At 42.5% G+C, this 20993-nt stretch overlaps 1 protein-coding gene across 10 annotated transcripts in view; it reads right to left on the bottom strand.

Annotated features, from left to right (window-relative positions):
- sv (paired box protein shaven) overlaps positions 1 to 20993 on the bottom strand; it is a 214429-nt gene that overhangs the window by 13427 nt on the left and 180009 nt on the right. For all 10 annotated transcript variants that reach the window (XM_076533599.1, XM_076533600.1, XM_076533601.1 and 7 more), the window contains 2 exons: positions 17685 to 17882; positions 1156 to 1412 (listed from right to left, as the gene is read on the bottom strand). In XM_076533599.1, the coding sequence (XP_076389714.1) occupies positions 1156 to 1412; positions 17685 to 17882 (455 nt within the window). The remainder of the gene's footprint in view (positions 1 to 1155; positions 1413 to 17684; positions 17883 to 20993) is intronic.

The raw sequence follows: 20993 nt of genomic DNA, 5'->3' as shown, positions 1-20993 counted from the left end.
CTTTTGCGACCGCATATTGCCGCTCTCATAATCCGATTATATCGAATTACTCGCGTACCATCGGCATCAGCTCGCTGACTACGAATCGATACTTGTATGTGTGTTGGATACGACTCTGCGATATTCCGCGGGACTTTGATCGACGACGAAACGACCCCTGCAACGATTGTTTTTGCCATTCGATGCAATTTCTTACCGAGTTATACGACTTTAGAAAAATTTTTGTGGATGATGCGGGAATAAGAATTTTGAGTTTAATTCAGGATTCGAAGATGGGAAAAATATTCTTTAAAAACTTCTTCAAGTCTTCTGCTAAATTTCAGATAATTTCATGACTTGACCTTCGACATTATGCACTTCTAATCATTAACCACGGACGAAATTAGCATCAAGGAAACAAAGCCAATGGTCGATTCGATGCAGCCAGGATGTGGCTTCGTAGAAAGAATACTCGAAAAAAGAAATTGCAAAGTCCTTCGTTTGAAACAGGGTCAGCCACGTGTTGGGTGTACACGGCACGTGTCGGGAATATTTCGGGACACGTTATTCACGCAATGACAGCAGAATGAATCGCGGCACGTGTTGGTCGACGTTTGACCGATAACTTGGTCGTGTGTAGCTAATCTCGGTTGGCGTCAATGTGCCCAACGAAATTGTCCGATTGCAGGCAAACATTTACCCTAGTAATTGTTTGGAGTAGCTGTTTAAACAATAGCCTTTAAGACGCGGTAGAAGGCAGACTCTTTTGTCTTTAATAAGCGAAAATTTCGAGTTGAGAGGAGGAAGAGACAATAGAGCTCGCAAATTGAGAAAGACGAGCTGTGTAACGTGCCACGGCATCGTTCCTCCGAAAAGTGTTCAACTTCTTCATTGTTGTTGACTCCCGGCGAAATTCGCGCGATATCTCGTTTCTTATGTAACTATTGTCAGTGAAATATAGCCGCGATGCCTTCGATGCGATCCGACGTTTATATAAGCTCTTTTTTCTCTAACTGCACGTCGCACCGAACGTTCACCGTTTCCGAGGCGGCTTCGCGTGACGTTACGGCTGTCCGGAGCGGACAAGAGTTAATCCCCCGGATCGAAGCGACCGATCGGACGAGTTATCGCGGGGGTCGAAAGATCATCGGCATCGCGAACAATTCAATGACTCACCGTCGTCGGAACGTTTCCGCTTGATGCTGTTGCCGTTGGGATCCTGATGGTGCGCCGGGATTCCCAGGATGCCGCTAATGCTGTAAGCGTTGGGAGCGGTTGCAGCCGGGTGACCCGCTGCAGTTGCAGGTGCATGGGCTATCACCGACACGGAACCACCTGATCCCGGCTGACCTTGCTGCTGACCTTGCTGCTGCTGCGCCTGCTGCTGCTGATGCGCGTGTTTCGCCTTCTCCGCCGCTTTGTTCCTCACGATTCTGCGAACGATATATCAACGATCTGTACTCTTGCCGGGTAAACCATCTTGTCGCGTGTACTACTTGCTGCAACCTCTGATTCGCCACTTTTCAGTTTTTACTCTTTCGAATGTTTGGATTAGGGAACTTCATGGATTTGAGAATTCATGGATTTTTAGGATCTTGGAACTTTAGAGAGAGTGGAAATTTTAGGACTGTAACTTTGGGAACTTAGGAGAGTGTGGGACAGATGGGATTTTGGGAGGTGCAACTGGGATCTTGGAACTTTGGAACGTTGGATGTTTAAGACTTGAGACATTGGGACTTTAGGGATATGGGACATTGAGAGTGTATTTATAGGATGGACACTTTGGGAACTTAGGAGTAGTATGGACCTTAGGACTTTGAGAGATGTAATTAAGGTTTTGGAAGTTCAGAACTTTGGGACGTTAGAAGTTCAGGACTTTAAGACTTTGAAATATGGGAGACTTAGCAGCTTAGAGAGACTTAGGTTTTGGTTAGATGAAAATGATAGCCTTGGAGAAATAAAGTAGAGGTAGAGTGTTTTGTCTGAGACCTGTCAGTGGTAGAGATAGACAGGATCTAATTGCAGAAGACGGAAGGCTCGAGTACAAGCGAGAAAGCCAGTCCCATGCGCCATCTAGTGGCGGCGAGTGCAGTAAACTGCCTCAGGGACTTCGAAATCTTTGAACATAGTGAACTTTAAATTTCTGGAAACTTCAGTCTTCCGAAACATGTAACATCAATAACATATGACTATGAATTCAGATTACTCTATTGCTTTCAGAATTTGTCTGCGCTTCTGAGACATTGTTCCAACTCAAAGATTTCCCCCGCAGATAACAAGAAACAAGATAGCGATCATCCCGTTAGCAGCCAGGGGTTACCGGATGATTAATTACGATTAGAGGCGCACAATCATTCCCCGAGAAACCCACCTCGTCTAGGGGATTCCGTGTGCAGATGTTCTATGTTTACGTGTGGGTGTGCTGAGGAACGCGTGTCGCCATTGTCCGTCGGAGTGTGCACCTTCGATACGGAATAGTTACGGTGACTGTGCGGAACGGTCGCGTATCATAATCGCATCAAGGAGTCCCGCCAGACATCGGCCGGGTATAACGAAGTTCCCGGTGCCTCCCCGTACAGTGCCAGCATCCGGCCGTACACCGACTGCTTATTATCCGTGATATATTGTGCGTGCGGTTTCAATGGTCAGCCGGGCCGACGACGGTATCAATTATTCCGGCGAATATTCACGGCAGCGTTGTTAATCTTGCCGCGTGTGTGCGGAGCCACGCCACGCTTCGCGGAAGAAGCTGGCGCGAAGTGGACGCGGTCGCTGGTCATCGACTACGCCCTCTGTGAGCTTGCTAGAGCTCGTGGAACGGAAGTGACACTGGCAAAACGCTTTCGAAATTGTTATGTTAGGATATGAACGATCCATTCACTGAGACATGATTTTTTTACATGTGGAAGGGTTACTTGGACTTCTGCATACAGAGCTACGCTAACTTAATTATATCGTCTGTTCTGTTTCTTTTTGATCGACTTTAATGCAAGGAACATGTAAACCACCTGGTCTTTCTTCATTTTCACAGAATAAACTTGGTCTTGATCAAGTTCACATTTGGATTAGATAAATAGTCTAATCCAGTCTCCTCATATTTGGATCAAATAGTGTATACGACCTTGGCTCTTTCGATAGAAACGAGACTTTGATTGCTCTTAGAGCTCATCCTTTCATATAGGAACATACCTATCACACTCTTCAATGATATTTTTCAAGATATACATAATTAAACTTTGAGAGCAACCTACATAATTAGATTGGAAGTGAAAGAGACGTGCTGATCACAACGGTGATGCGTTAATGTGGACGCTTTCAGTGTATGATAAAAGTAGCAGCATGATGGGAATAGAATGGTTTCCACAAGATAATGGGTCAGTGGTTTCGCGTCGGGATGGGCCAGCGCGTAATGGATCGACATTAAGTCGTTCGTTTCTGTCGTGGATGTGTTTGTGGGCTAGGTAATCGTGGGGGTGCGAGCTACGGCGATCAATCAGATGACACCTGTTGCCCGATCTCCCTGGTTCGTTCGCCACCTTCGCCAATTCACAACAATTAGCAACGATCCTTATCAGGGTTAGACTCTGGGGTGGCTGGTTACCAACGATCCTAAATCGTTGTGCTGCCAGCCGTTCAATGTCCTGCTACGGAATTTGCTTTAATCTACCAGGGTGTAGCACGCTATTATTAATCATCACATCTCTACTATAAATTTATTAGGTTAAATGAATTTGTTAGAACTCAATCTTTAATATTCTTTCATGTTATGTGACTGTTGCATATTGAGGCTCTGAGCTAAATCTTTCTTTTGAAGTTCTAAAATGGAGTTTTTCTTGAGGTCCTAAGATGTAGTCTTTCTCTGAAGTCCCAAAATATGGAGCTCCATGAAGAATTCTTGAATTCTCAATTCTCAAATCCTAACTTAACCCTAATCTTCTCTAAACGTTCCTACTCTAATCCTACAGGTTTTCTATAGGTTTTATATATGCACAATTAAGCACCGGATCTTGCAAAAAATCGAAAAGCGACTATAATATCCTCAGTCGGTAATAACGCAAGAATGCGGACGCCGTTTGGCGCACGAGGACTAAAATCCTGTCTCCTGAATAAACAACGCAGCGAATCGAGTTTTTAATTAGTCAAATGCGGAAAGCCGGATCAATCTAGGAACGATGGAAATCGTGTTCGCGTGGCTTCCGCGAATCGCGATAAAATGTAACGGCCCCGGTATAATGAGCACGATCGGCGATCTAATAAGTGTAACGACGGAGAACGTTCGTACAACAGGTGCAGATTTTATCGACGTACAGATGGTGCGAACCGTTGCCACACGTTGCCGTTTCGAGTGCCGAACGAGGCAGAAGCATTCCACATGAAACTCATCGCCCGAGCCATTCCTCTCTTCTAATTAGCATCGCGTTCGCTGCTACTTGCACGATGCATTTATAAGTGTACGAACGACCGTTAGCGATTCGGTACCGACACGGGTTGCATGATTTATGTAACTTACACGTCGCGAAATTTACATGAAACAGGTCTGCCTTAATTCTGAGGCCGAACGGGTGCGCGTTCCTCGTTCGCGTTAATCATGCGGCGATATCGCTGGAAAAAATGGAAGCGAATCGATTTTCGATGATCAACTTCAGATGTGTTTATTTTAAAACAGGAAACGTTAAGGGTTCTTTATGGAGGAAGGATAATTTAAGGTTTTATGCGGAGGAATCTAATGCGGAGGAATTTAACGCGTAGGGATCTAGTGCGTAGGAATTTAACGCGTAGGAAGTTAACGCGTAGGGATCGAACGCATAGGAAGTTAACGCGTGGGGATCTAATGCGTAGGAATTTAATGCGTGGGGATCTAACGCATAGGAAGTTAACGCGTAGGGATCTAACGCATAGGAATTTAACGCGTAGGGTTCTAACGCATAGGAAGTTAACGCGTGGGGATCTAATGCGTAGGGAGTTAACGCGTAGGGATCTAACGCATCGAAATTTAACGCGTAGGGATCTAACGCATAGGAAGTTAACGCGTAGAGATCTAACGCATAGGAATTTATCGCGTAGGGATCCAACGCATAGGAAGTTAACGCGTAGGGATCTAACGCATCGGAATTTATCGCGTAGGGATCTAACGCATAGGAAGTTAACGCGTAGGGATCTAACGCATCGGAATTTAACGCGTAGAGATCTAACGCATAGGAATTTAACGCGTAGGGATCTAACGCATAGGAAGTTAACGCGTAGAGATCTAACGCATAGGAATTTATCGCGTAGGGATCCAACGCATAGGAAGTTAACGCGTAGGGATCTAACGCATAGGGATCTAATGCGTAGGAATTTAACGCGTAGGGATCTAACGCGTAGGGATCTAATACGTAGAAATTCAACGCGAAGGGATCTAATGCATAGGAATTTAACGCGTAGAGATCTAATGCGTAGGAATTTAACGCATAGGGATCTAATGCGTAGGAATTTAACGCGTAGGGATCTAACGCATAGGAGTTCAACGCGCAGAGATCTTACGCACAATATAGATCTAACTCACAGGGATCTAATCAGTAAGAATTGATCACGTCAACACCTAGTATGTAGAGATTTAACACATGTAGACGTCACATATAGCAATAACATGTGGTGATCCAACACGTGGTCCTCAGTAACCGAGTAAACTAAGATACCAAATAAAAATTTGTGACGACAACCTGAATAAGTCAAACAATGATGGGGAAATATTCTTTCATGAAAGTTTGAGTAACATTTCCTGAAGCTGCCTTTACAGCAGCGTGAAACGAAAAGAGGGTGAAGCTGTCGTTGGTGGAAAATCACATGGCGGTTTCGATCAGGGGTATGGGTGTACGGAAAGCTCGCCAATCCTTCGCGACAGTGAACAAGGAGGGATTTCTCCGGCTTTCGATGAAGTTCTCAGTCGCACTTACGGTTACGACGCCTCGGAGAAACCAGAGGTGGCGCCTGGAGGAAGGCCGCGCAGAATTATGAGGGTAGAGCGTGTCGAGGGTGCCACGTGGGAAGAAGCTATGCCTCCCCTGGCGCCATCAGATCGTTCCCCAACGGCCACTCCTGAACTAAACTGCTCGACTATCAACCCTGAAGTGCCACCAACCGCCCTCGCAACTCCACTTTTACTTCATCCTCCTTTTAAACCTTTCGATGCAACTTCGCGATTCGAACATGGCTGCTGAGCTTTCACAAACTATTTCCTGTCACCAGTATAGTGATGGTAATCATCACTTCTCACAGTTTAGTGATGTATTTACATACATTTGAAATTTTCAATAATTGTCATGTTGTCAATACGTCATAGACTAATAAAGGAATTATGTCAATAATCACCCGATGTCACCGTGAGTATAATAACCCGTGCATTGTTTACTTCGATCAGGATGTTTTTAAGACACCGTACCATAACGAGGTCGATACTTTAAAGACACTTTCGTCTCCTCAACGTAAAATCGCAAAGACGTTCCGTGAGTAAGAGCAGAATAGTTGGTACGAGGAGGATGAGGTTCAGCCGTGCCACGGCTCTGGAACCACAAACTTTAATGTCGGCATTACTTTTATGCGCGACTTTATGCCAAGTATCCCATCAAATATATGACCCGCGCTCCTGTACGCTTCCCGAGGGGGGGCGAGCACCTCCAAACGCTCCCGAACGCTCCCGCCAACCCTCGTTTCTACGCGCGCGGCTAAATTATTGCGAATAAAACTTTATACTCAAATTACCTCTACGGCAACTTTATCGCATTTCGCCGGTAAAACTCCCCGACCTCGCCACCCTCTGACAGTTCAACCCCCCGGCTTCTCGGCGTTCGGTGACTGGAAGGACTTCAATTTTCTGCCGGGGTTAATTTCTTCGGATTAAATAGCGACTCTGTCGATGCCATTTTTTGGAGACATTTTTTAATATGGCCAGACATTTCAGGGGATGTGGTTTTTTTTATATTTCTGATTCAACAGGTTTGAGGGCGGCATTGACTTTTTATGAATTTTGTTATAAACCGTAATTAATGTTTAAACATTTTGCAGTACTGTAATGTATGTACATTTTAGTTTTTCTCTGTTGCAATAAGAACGACTGTCTCAAAATATATTTTAGTGAGCAATGACATCAATGTTTTCATCTATGAAGGTGCAGAAGTGCAACATAGGGTTTTATATGCTATTTTGATGTTTAATTTTGTATACAATTCTGGAATATCTGAAGGATGTTCCACTAAAATGTGTACAAAATTATTTGACTTTTTATGAATTTTGTTATAAACTGTAATTAATGTTTAAACATTTTGCAGTACTGTAATATATGTACTTTTTAGTTTTTCTCTGTTACAATAAGAACGACTGTCTCAAAATATATTTTAGTGAGCAATGACATCAATGTTTCCATCTATGAAGTTGCAGAAGTGCAACATAGGGTTTTATATGCTATTTTGATGTTTAATTTTGTATAAAATTCTGGAATATGTGAAGGATGTTCCACTAAAATATGTACAAAATTATTTGACTTTTTATGAATTTTGTCATAAACCATAATTAATGTTTAAACATTTTGCAGTATTGTAATGTATGTACATTTTAGTTTTTCTCTGTTGCGATAAGAACGACTGTCTCAAAATATATTTTAATCAGCAATGACATCAATGTTTTCATCTATAAAGTTGCAGAAGTGCAACATAGGGTTAATGCATATATTTAATTTTGTATAAAATTCTGGAAATGTGTGCACAATTATTATAATATAATTTAGTAAACAGATGTTATGTAACTGCAAGTTATATACGTAGAAAGTTGCCGGGTCGATTACGGTTAAATCCAGTCGTTCATGGTGCTAACGCGCGTGACTTAAAAGTTATTACGCCCCATTATATTTGGGAGAGGATTGCGGGGGATTTCGGTCGTCTTTGGAGGATTTAGCATCCCCGGGCAGATGCTTCGCGAGCGTGTAGCATCGAAACGGAAGTCCCGTTTCTCTTTAACCCAAAGTCAAGGAAAGAGAGGCAAGACGGGAATGGGATCCAGGGTTGAGAGGACGAGAGAAAGAGGGTCACGGAACGGGCGCGAGGGAAAGAGTCGCAGAACTATTTCGTCGAGCTGTAGACACAATACGGGACTCGCTCCACGGCCATTGTACGCCCTTCAGAGGCACACAATGGCTGGAAAAGGTGTATCCTGATATTCCGCCACCTCTCGAGAGGCTGTAATATACCCCGAGCGTGCTGTACTCGCCGCTTCCCGGCGTACTACGGTGTGATTCTTGAACAAAAGCTACTCCGGAGGAAGCGGGGTTTACCGTTTCTGTTGCCAGTGTTACCTTTCGCGGCCAGGCTTAATTATTTTTACCAGCTTTCTGCCCGTGATCCTGAATGCTCCTGGCAATCGACGATTCCACTTTACTCTCACAGCAATGTAACGAATTCCTCACATCATCCATGATCCACACCACATCATCAAGTTTATAAGTTGTCTCATACATATTGTATCTCCATAACCACTAACCCTGTAATCTCCTGATACAACGAGAGTACCATGTAATCCGAACCAAACGACAGAATAACGATCCCAAAACCAACCCGAAGAATACGATGAAAGCGAAGATTTTGGAGGGTGTACAGGAAGCCAGGTATGTGTTAGATTAAAGCAGAACACCGTAGCAGGCACCCTAACACCGCATCGCAGTCATTTTGATGAAGTGTCTGGCCCTTCTCCCGGTACTCAGGGACGAGTATATTATTATATCCGGGGACGTAGTTCGCATTGTCAAACAGCAGCTGCTTGCTCCGTACACACAACTATATTAACTGTGACACCGTACAACCACCGTGACGCGTACGTGTGTGTTCAGAACCGCGCAAAGCGTGTTTGTGTGTTTGTTTGCGATGGCTGGCGTACGAGCAACAAAAGCCGCTCTTCCAACAATGATACCGGCGAGTCAACAGTCACGAGGATACCACTCTAAGCACAATGTAACACACGATTTATAATATATCGTCTCTACCGACACCTCTCTCACCCCTCGGACCAGAGTCAAGAGGACATAAAGTCTATCTGCCGGGCCATTATGCGTTTCGAGCCTCGCTGATTTATACCTGACTCCCAAAATCGATACCCGGGGGCTCTTATGAAGTTGTCGATCCTTTAAATTCTTTTAATCTTACGGTCATTTGCTTTCCTATGCAAATAACCACCCTTGGTTTCCGCTATTTGATGTCTAGCTTTCTGACATCTGGGGATCATTCTTTTCGATTCACTTTGTCTTTTCTTATGGTTCATGTTCTACTATTTTGATGGTCGATTTTATTTGACATTTAGCTTTCTATTTAATATCTAGCTTTCTGACATCTTGTGGTGATTATTCTTTTTGATTTAGTTTGTCTTTTCTCATAGTTCATGTTCTACAATTTTGATGGTCGATTTTATTTGACATCTGGCTTTCTATTTGATATCTAGCTTTCTGACATCTTGTGGTGATTATTCTTTTTGATTTACTTTGTCTTTTCTTATAGTTCATGTTCTACAATTTTGATGGTCCGAGATTTTATTTGACATCTAGCTTTCTATTTAATATCTAGCTTTCTGACATCTTGTGGTGATTATTCTTTTCGATTTACTTTGTCTTTTCTCGTAGATCATGTTCTACAATTTTGATGGTCGATTTTATTTGATTTGTAAGATTTTTGCTTCAGTTACCCTCTTATCAATGTTTCCATCTACGATACTTAAAAAATTTGAAGTCCATCAATAGCAAGATGATTCGTGTTTTGCCAATTACTCCAGGAAATAATTGAAAGGCGCTAGAATTTTTGCACTGGAAGATTGTGTTCGTCCTAGATCGTCGATAGGGAATTCTCAGTTCCAACGGATGGGCCGTGCCAGCTGACGCCGCCATTTCGCGCCACGCTCGATTACTAGGCACATTACGCTGGCCGCGTACAATAATATTCGATTAAACTTCTCCGTGATTACTTCATCGGAGATGGCCGATTAATCTTCGAATATCCGATGCTTCATTAACTGTCAATCACCGGCTTCATCGAGCTATTAAACGCTCGTTTCCGCGAGTCATCACTCGCCACGCTGAAATTCCATCTTTCCCTCGTTAGCGATATCGGCCATAGTACAGTCATGCAGTGCTTGCAATGGAATCTCTTCATCTTTCGTTTGATGCTTTCTTCAATTGTCAACACTCGACATAGTTAACCCTTTGCGAGAGGCGACTCTGTCACCATTTTATTTAATACAATAATTTGAATAAGCATTTTTTAACTGATTCTATAATATGAACCGTATGATGTATAAACCTAGTGAAACAAAGAATAGTATAAATTATTAGTAACCTCAAAAGAATTTAACTTTTTAACTTAAGTTTAAAAGTTGCTGTTTGCGAACAGTCAAATTACCTTCAAGTGAAACTTTGAAATTATACACGAGCTGTTTGACTATTGACTACAATTCTAAAGGCGCGAAAATTTGAAAAATTAGAGATGTACACCGTCCGGTGAACAATTTTGACGGTGCACCGGCTGAGTAACTTTAGTATTCCAGCTCTCGGCCAAGAACAAAAGGGGACGAAGCATTATGGGCTGGCAGAGTAGGCGGCCATCCGGTTTCATTGCGGTTCCGTCTGTCCTCTGACGTTTCCACGGCAACCCGGATTGCGTATCTCGGTCGGTACAGGCTCCTCTTCATCGTCGTCTTTCCTGTCGTTGTTGCTGCGGTTGTCGTCGTCGTCATCGACGTTCAACCACCGCACTCCGTCTCTCGTATCGTTTTCCCTTCGTTCGACGTTGGGGACACGAAGGACCCGTAATTGTAACTTCATTTGAGGCTAATTTCGGTCGAGGGGAAGGGAGTATGATGAAACGCGGTAATAATTGCGTTATCCAGACAAAGGACGGTTATGGATACGCGCCGTCGCTGCCGCTCTGAACGCGGAGCATCATCCCCGAATCCTCCGTCCAACCCCGAGGGTGCTCTCCGTTAAGGTAGGAGGGGTCTTGCTCGTTCTGCAAATATGGCTGCTTTAACGAAACTTCAACGTGCACCATATTGTTTCAATCCGCGTGTGCTGCTTTTAACCCGCACTACCCTGCTACTTTACAGCTTATATTCGCCGACACTCACGTGATTTCTATCTTTTATTTGTATTATTACTGTACTTGAATTTTATTTGTACTTCAATTCGAATGTAATTGTAATCGAAACATTTCAAAGTTTGGTCACATGTCTTTGCTGTTTTGAAAAATACATTGCAATTATACTATGTATTTATTTATTATGAAAGTACCTGAGCTGCACTCAGTTCATATAAGTTTAGAAACCGTATTAAATGTGACAATATTGTATGATACTCTTAGAGCGATTGCAATATGAAATCTGCAGTATGAAGCTTGATATCAACATAACCTTCGCAATAAAGTCATCACATGTATCTAAAATCCGTTGTATCTACAATAATCTCATCTCTATAATAATTTCAGTCCTATAATCATCTCAGGTACTACTTCGCCAGACATAAAATGCACAGTGACAAAACAAGGTCAAGACGATGTTCCACGTCGTGAAGAATCAGCGAACGAAGACTCCCGCACAGTCGATGGAATGGTAAATAAGGCAGTTCGGTAGGCAGGCGTTATTTATGGGGATGTAATTTAATAAGCGAAAGATGAACAGGGAGATAGCAGTGACGTCGAGCGGAAAGCCGAAAGTGGCATGAAAGTAGCAGCCATCCTATTGGCGGCCACCCTTGTTCCTGGCACGGTGGAGAACAGCCGGCCATATGGCTTGGCTGCTTCTGCGCCGCTCACGGCGTTGCTCCGCGAGGTTCCGGGGGTGCGAAATGATATGGAAGTAATGGAGAGCAAAGGAGACCCAGGCTCCTCCACGGGAGATTGACCCGATACCGGGAACGGGATGGAGCACGCGGAACAGTGCGATGACAGATTGATACAATTCCATCGAGATTCGACGCGACAGATTTCCTACCAACTGTTGTTGCCTGGATGGTCATTACGTCGAATTAAACTAACGGGACGAGATAAATGATGAAGCGATTCTTTAAGGACGAATCATGAAATAATTCAGACGTGATCTGGGTTCGGCCTTTTGCTCCACTTTATTTCAATTATTTTCTATTTGACAAAAATGTTATTGGTTACTGGTCTCAAACATTAGAGAAAGTTGATCAGTAAAGTTATAGAACTATAGTTTCTGTTTAGAAACACAAGTTTGGAGGTCCAAATGTTACCTTCAAGTTCTAAACAATAATCATTGTTTAACTACGATAAGAAATAAGAGAATGAAATTACAAATGTATATGATAATAATATTTGCAAGTAGAGAATGCTTAAATCAGTCTCAAGTTTTCAGATCAGTATGAGACCACAGACATATGGACACAAGGTGACATGTCTGTTGACATATTTCGTCTGTGACAAGATAACAAGTAGTATTTTTTGTTTCTGTCAGGTGTAATGCAATATACATGTACATATACATATACATATTCATATACATATACATATACATATACATGTACATATAGAAGGTGTAATACAGACATAGACATAGACATAGACATAGAGACAGAGACAGAGACAGAGACGGAGACAGAGACAGACATAGACATAGACATAGACATAGACATAGAGACAGACATAGATATAGAAATAGACATAGACATAGAGACAGACATAGACATAGACATAGACATAGAGACAGACATAGACATAGACATAGAGACAGACATAGGCATAGACATAGACATAGACATAGAGACAGACATAGACATAGACATAGAGACAGACATAGACATAGACATAGGAATAGACATAGACATAGAGACAGACATAGACATAGACATAGACATAGACATAGACATAGACATAGACATAGACATAGACATAGACATAGACATAGACATAGACATAGACATAGGGACATACACAGACACAGACATTTACATGTACAGATATAAAGATATAGACATTGAGTCATAAAATTTTCCGCGGTCATAGATGTCCTAAGAAAGAAAAATCGATTTTTTCGGCATCGAAAAGAATAGGCCGTGAAGGGGCGGAAGAAAGATGTGAGCGGAAGAAGAGCGAAACGAAGGGAGTCATCTTCCCTTAGATATCGACTAGGTAGCCGCAAGAAAGGGCGAACGCGAAGGCATACGCGAGAGCGTGACGTCGAGGGCTGCGTGGAGGAAACGAGAAGAAGGAGGCTGTGGAGTAAAGCCCTCGGGCGAACCTCGCTCCTTATCGATCTGCCCCTGAGACTTCCTCCAAGCAAGCAAGGCAGGAAGGAGAGTTTCGGGGAGAAACGCGAAGAGGAAGAGAGACCACAGAGAGTAGAACGGACCCCCTCTACACGTTCACTTTGTATACGTGTGTAAGATACAGCTCGGCCGAGAGACGGCTACTCGAGCGTGACTCCGCAACCGAACCCGAGCCTATCAATATTTCCTCCCGAAATCCTCCTCGCCGATGTTCCATCGCCAATTTCTATCCTCTTATTTTCGTCTCAGCCCTTAACCTCTGCGGCTTTCTACCCTTAGTCGATCGAGACTGGTCATCTTCAAATGTGTAAACTTTGCAACACTATTGCATTGTTCAGTAATTTGTTAAATAACTAGGTGTATTTTAGTATTTGACCACATTCTAGATTTTAGAAGAGGTTGATGAAGAAAGTTGATGGCGTCTGAAACCACTCATCAATCTGCAACGATCACATATCGCAAACTAGTTCATATTCTCGTGGAGAACCAAACACGCGATTTTCCTGACTTATTCCTTCCAGAAATTGAATGCAATTTGATCCAACAAAATCTGATGCTAACTGTCCATTTAATACCTAGTGTTAAAATCAGAAGAGCAAGTTAAAGTTTAATTAACAGGTCAGAGTTAAAAAGAGTTGTCTGCAAGAAGAAAAGAGGGTGAATCGCATGGTCCGATTCGGCAAAGCCAGAAACAAGTCTCGAACAGTTACCGTCCAATCTTACTCCCGTTTTTCGCCAGTTTTTCCGCTCTCCTCGATCCCGAGCTCATACTCAGGATATATAACTGTTATTTTTCGCGAAAGCCACTCCATTATTTCGCTCAGCTCGTCCGCTTTTTTCTGCCGGACCACCACCATCGCTTCCACCCGTTTCCTTTCTCTCCGCCTCTGTCTCTCGTTCGCAGCCGGTCCAGTTCCAAAGTGCCTCGGCGAACCAGGACAATACATTATATTAGCCGTATCATTATTTCTCCGCACGAAAGCTAGCTCGAAGCTAGAAAAACCGAGACACGCTCATAATGGGAGAAATCCCGGCGTGCTCGTGGTTCTCTGATATTCCCAGTTCCCTGTTTCTGCAACGAGAAACTTTGCTTCTCGTTTTGCTCGCTTACTCTGTTATGTTTGATAATGAATTTTGTAGGTTTCTGGATCTTTGGAATATCGTTCACGTTTTACTTAATTTAGGGATGTAGTTTAGGGACATAGTCGCTTTAGGGATATAGTCACTTTAGGGGTATAGTCGCTTTAGGGACATAGTCGCTTTAGGGACATAGTCACTTTAGGGGTATAGTCACTTTAGGGACATAGTCACTTTAGGGGTATAGTTATCTAAGAATGTAGGCATCTGAGAATATAGAGATCGAGGGATGTGAGAAATTCACAAATACCTTAGGTCTCTCGTTTGCTCGCGTACTCTGTTATGTTTGATACTGAATTTTATAGGTTTCTGGATCTTTGGAATATCGCTCAAGTTTTACTTAATTTAGGGATGTAGTTTAGGGACATAGTCGCTTTAGGGACATAGTCACTTTAGGGACATAGTCACTTTAGGGGTATAGTTATCTAAGAATGTAGGCATCTGAGAATATAGAGATCGAGGGATGTGAGAAATTCACAAATACCTTAGGTCTCTTACATACTTAGGCCTCTTACATTTAGGAGTCCCAGGGTATAGGGTTCTGGGGATATAAGGACCTACAGACACAAGGATCTAGGAATATAAGAATCCAGTTGTGTCATCATCTTCAAGAGTAGAGCTCCCAGGATATAGGGTTCTGGGGATATAAGAACCTACAGACACAAGGATCTAGGAATATAAGAATCCAGTTGTGTCATCATCTTCAAGAGTAGAGCTCCCAGGATATAGGGTTCTGGGGATATAAGGATCTACAGATTTAAGGATCTAGGAATACAAGAATCCAGTTGTGTCATCATCTTCAAGAGCTCCCAGGACATAGTCATATAAGGATGAAGGAATCTGAGGATGTAGAGACCTAAGCATGTAGCAACCTTGAGACACAGGTCCATATAGAGATCTCAAGACATATGCACATATGACACAAAAATCCCTGAATGTATAAATCACATGCTAGAGAAATGACAGAAAGTGTTGATCTAAAGATGCAGTGCCTCTAAAGATATAAGAGTTAGCTTTCATATAGAGTGACTAGATTATGGAACATTCATTGATTCAGCTCATAATAAGAGAGATCGATAAATCGGTGTAAACAATCACTTAAGGTCCAAGCACGTTTCCCGTGCAGTGCTTTCCAGGCAGTGGAGCATCACGCGACTCTATCCATTGCTCGGCGAGCGGAAATACATTTACCTACACGTAGATAGGACGGGAAGGTTGCGGGTTCGGTGTACGTGAGCGGGTGAAGGTAGGTTGGATAGGTGCACGTAGGTAAGGTGGGTAGGTAAGTATCCGCGGGGTAAGTTTTTCCAGGCGATCTGCTCTCCGGATTCAGATCAATACCCGCCATCTGGGCCGGGGGATATGGACGAGGAGGAAAAGGAGAAGGTTTCAGAGGACGCGAGAGAGAGAGTGGAGAGAAGGTGGAGGAGTCACTCGAGCAACAAGCCACCGCCGCACCCTCCGTTGCAATCCTAGACACATCGAAAACCTCGGTCAGAAAGCAATTCCTGTATATATGTACCTACGCCCACGTTTCACGCTGTCGTGAGTATGACGACAGCAACGACCTGGCGCTACTGTAAAGAACGAAATTATGCTCCGACGAACTTTCGAGTCTTTCTCAATGTTCATTCACTTGCTAATACTACGATTTTCTCGAGATCACGTGAAGAATATCGATTATTTAATCATGTTGCGTCAATTGCCTACCTGTCGCAACTACAATTGGACTAATAGAAAATTTCAAACCCTTCAATATCATTTGCAATGTGGACACATTCTCTACATGTACATATGTATATTCTATACGTGTGTGTATGTACTCATCCACAAGATGAGCCCCGACAGGTTGCAAACAGAATGAGGGTATTCAATTCTTTGAAGTAAAAAGACGTATGACTTCTCAAGTGTCTGGGCTAAAATTTGCTTACAACAGTTGTATACAGTTGTCAATACAAAGTAACAAGCAATACAAGAATATTAATACAATATAACAAGGAAAGTATTTCTTTCTCTAAGTGCAGAGAGCATAGAACAATCATCTCGTGGGTGTAGACCTATGTATACGTATACATAGGTACACCTTCATACAGTCTATTACCGTTACAAACTTTTTAGAAAGTTCAAAAAGATCGATGTTCTCGAAAGCCGATAACAGTAAAAGATTTAAATCGTCGCGTTTCCGCCTAACGCGTACCGGTTAATTTGCGTGCGTTTCCATTAACGGCGGTGGCCGACGGAAATCGCGTTAGCGGATTTCACTTGTATCCAATCCGATCCGCATTACGCTCGATTACATTATCAGGCTTGCGGGCTGGGTTCAGGAAAGAGGGAGAAGTAGGCGCGTACAGGGAACGAATAAAGCGGGAGATAAGGTCTTAAGTAGCGACTGATTAAATCTCGGGACATATGTGTACCCATCAATGACCGCCCCATCCCTTTTTCTCCGTTGTTCCTTTTCGACACGAGGGGCACTCGTTCAGTTTGCGCGGTGCTGATACGCTGTAATGCCGTCTCATGGGACCTCGCTCCCTGTTTCCTAGACCATCCCTTTACCAGTGGATTCTCGTCTTTCTAGCCGACCCTGTCCACCCGCTCGATCTAACGGGCGACGCAAAAACACTTGAATTAATCGGCCTATTCCCGGAGGAACCTGCCAAAGGTCAATAGGATCGGGGTGACGGACCGAGTGCACACTTTTATCTCGATGCAACGAGGGTTCTTCTTGCTGGATAACTAATCGGTCCCATTGGCCGTCTAAGGCATATGCTAGTCGTTTAATTCCTTCGCAACCTTTTCGACAATCAATTTCTTCGTCTGAACAGTTTACGAGGCAGAAGTGTTGAGGGCGTGCTTTTCACGAACGGTTGATTCTTTCAGTTGGGAACTTTCGGTGAAGTAGCGGTTCGATAGTTCCCCGTTTACGGGGCTTTACTGATACAGTGATACAGCGTTAGCATCGTTTACAAATCGTATCGTTAACCAAAACAAATTTGGTTTCTTTGGAAAATAATTTTCGAAGGATTTTCGACTATTCAGAGGTGTTTCAAGTCTTTCATTTTTTAGTACAAGACTGGGTGTAGATGTTTGAAGATCAATGTACGCATTGTGTTATTAAGTCACGTTACATGACAGTAGGTTTAGTGTTAATATTTCTAAGAATTGTTCATTGAACATGAATTTTATCGAAACAGAGGTGGCCATCAAATGGTCACGAAGGTCGAAGCAATCTTCGAAGCAAATGTGTCAAAGAGCATCAGTATGATTTTGGACTTACCGATTGATCGAGGAGACGGATGGCACGTTGTCTTGAGAGCAAATGCCTTCGGCCAGCAATCGATCCCTAATCTCCCAGGCGAACATCGTCGGGTTGTCCCTCTTGTAGTTAGCGATCGCCTCGACAACCGGTGGCGTCGCCACCTTAGGCTTCGAACCGCCTATCACGCCAGCCTTGAAGCTGCCGGTTTCGTAATACCTGCGAACAAAAAGACACTGAGCCGATAGATCTATGTCACGATTCTATTACGTTCCCTTTACAACAATCTCGTTACTTCTGACACCTTCGTTTATTATTACGCGTGCGATTCCATAAACCATTGTTTACGACATGCTATGAAATTCGACGCCTCCGATACTTCTCGATCTTGAGAATCACTTTTTATTTTAGAGTAACTGGTCGGGAATGATTCATGGCAAATTGTAATATAATTAGGCGTGGTGAAATAGGTATGTATAGGTATGATTTGAGAGATATTTTGTGATACGTTGTTATGTGTGGTACTTGCAATACGATTTTACTTGGGGTGAATTGATAGCGAGAGGGGCATTAGTGTTGAAGAGGTACGGCTATATTTTTGGGCACTCAAGTTCAAAGTCACGAATTTACAAGTTTTACAAGTTCCTCCAGTTCCTCAAGGTACTTAAATTCCTCAAGTTTCTCAAGATACTCAAGATTCTTAAGTTCCTCCAATTCCTCAAGTTGCAAGTTTTTCAAGATACTTAATTATAGTTCCTCCTCAAGTTCTTCAAGTTGCAACTTCCTTAAAGTACTCAAGTTTTTCAAGATACTTAATTATAGTTCTCCTCAAGTTCTTCAAGTTGCAACTTCCTTAAAGTACTCAAGTTTTTCAAGATACTTAATTATAGTTCTCCTCAAGTTCTTCAAGTTGCAAGTTCCTCAAAGTACTCAAGTTTTTCAAGATACTTAATTATAGTTCTCCTCAAGTTCTTCAAGTTACAACTTCCTTAAAGTACTCAAGTTTTTCAAGATACTTAATTAGAGTTCCTCCTCAAGTTCTTCAAGTTGCAAGTTCCTTAAAGTACTCAAGTTTTTCAAGATACTTAATAATAGTTCTCCTCAAGTTCTTCAAGTTACAAGTTCCTTAAAGTACTCAAGTTTTTCAAGATACTTAATTATAGTTCTCCTCAAGTTCTTCAAGTTGCAAGTTCCTTAAAGTACTCAAGTTTTTCAAGTACAAAGTTCTTCATGTATAAAATTCCTCACGTTGCAAGTTTTTCAAGATACTTAATTACAGTTCCTCCTAATAGTTCCACAAGTTCAAAATGAAAAGAAGGTACATTCTCTAATCGAAGTGGAACGGTAAATGACTTAATACTCCACGTATCGCCGCGAACGGTAAAGAGAGAAACGGTCGTTTTTCCCGCGACGGGCGGGCAACGTCGGAATAACGAATCGCCGTCCAGCGGCGCGTCAACGACCGGCTGTTTTAAAACAAACGGCTTTTGCCCCCTGCTGTCTCCCCCCTCCATATCTGACCGTTCGTTCTCCTTCTCTCTTACTCTGTTTTCGTCTCTCAGCGAGCTCCCAGTGGGGCCGGTATATGCGCGCGATGGGCAATCGCGATTGGCCCGTCGTGAACGCGCCCTTTGTGTCTAATTAGTTAAATAATATCTTCGCTCGTGCTTAAATTCAATTACGGCAGAAAGAGCCGCAATAATGGTCCGCTTGTGGGCCGCCTTGATGGATGTGGGTCCGCCGCCGGCGTCGACTCGCGCCCGTTGGATACCTCGCCAATTTTGCTGGCAACCCGCTTTGCCAGCTCGCTCGTGTACGCGATAAATCGAACGTGAAGTCCTCCGACGAAAACGCTTCCTATCGTTCATTTTGCGGACGCTAGGATTCTAGATACAAAATGGCGGACGGAGGCGGCGGACTCGGACGGTCATGCATTTTTTACTCTGCGATGTTTCGGTTTTTAGATTTTTTAGAGATTTGGAAGCTTGAGAGTTTAGAAAATTTGGGGTTTAGGGATTTGGGAGTTTGAGAAGTTGGAGATTTAGGGATTTGGACATTTAGGAAATTGGAAGTTTAGGAATGAACAGATTAAGAGATTTGAGCCTTTTGAGGTTAAGAAATCAAGAGATTTGGGTATCTACGATTGAATAAAAAACCCGGAAATTAGAAAATTTGAAGTTACACGTAAGAGTGTCCCACAGGTAGAACCGATATTCCATCTCCGTTTCAGGTAGAGAAGGTATCAGTTACTCGTCAAAGCGTGAGAAGTTGATTCGACGAGCGTTGCTAGGTAGCCGTGTCAGGTTGGAAGCTATTAGACGAGGAAGCGGTATCGAGAGAAAGCGGTCATAATCGGTATTGGTTAAGGGATCAGGGGGAAAACTCGAAATTGATCTGGCACGGTGGAATTCGATTAAGAGTTCGTCGACATGGCTTCTCGTCACTTTGGTACCTAACCAAAACTTTTTCACTGCAATTTCATTTTTCGTACATCAAAGTATGACATCGACACACTCAAAGTTACGGATTCATTTCATACTTCATATAGTTTGTTTCATAGCTCAATGTATAGCTTATGTGTTTCAGATTTCATACTTTTAATGATCTTCATACTTTGAATGAACATGAACTTTGAACGATTTTAATCTATTTGAGACTTCATACTATAAATAAATTTTATATACATGTTTGAGACTATCATGTTTTGACTGAATTTCATATATATTTGAGACAACATATTACAGTTTTATTCATCTAAGACCTCATCACATTCATCTGAGACTACCACACATGAATTCATATGTTCTTCATATGTTTGGAACTCCATATTGCAAATGCGCTTCATTTGCTTGTAACATCATACTTTAAACGATCTTTACATGCTTCAGACCTCACATTATAAACGAACTTCATTTGTCTGAAACTTCATAGTTCAAATGTTTAAATCTACACATGTTTAAGTCTTCATACTCAACATGTTTGGTACTTGAAGTTGAACAGGTTTCATACTTTATGCTCAACATGTTTGATGCTTTATATTCAACATATTTATAGCTTTATTGTTAACATGTTTAATACTTCATACTCAGTATGTTTCATATTTCATGCTCAACATGTTTGATGCTTTATGTTTGATGCTTTACGTTGAACATACTTAACGCTTCATACTCAACATGTTTAAATCTTCACGTTCAACATGTATGATATTTCAAACTCAACATATTTGATGCTTCATGTTGGAAGCTTTATGTTTGATGCTTTATGTCGACCATACTTAATGCTTCATACTCAACATGTTTAAATCTTCACGTTCAACATGTATGATATTTC

This window comes from Megachile rotundata, chromosome 7 (assembly GCF_050947335.1).
Source record: "Megachile rotundata isolate GNS110a chromosome 7, iyMegRotu1, whole genome shotgun sequence".
NCBI classification, from domain to species: Eukaryota; Metazoa; Arthropoda; class Insecta; order Hymenoptera; family Megachilidae; genus Megachile; species Megachile rotundata.
The sequence above is the reverse complement of the archived record's forward strand: the minus strand, read 5'-3'. Positions and strand labels throughout refer to the sequence as shown.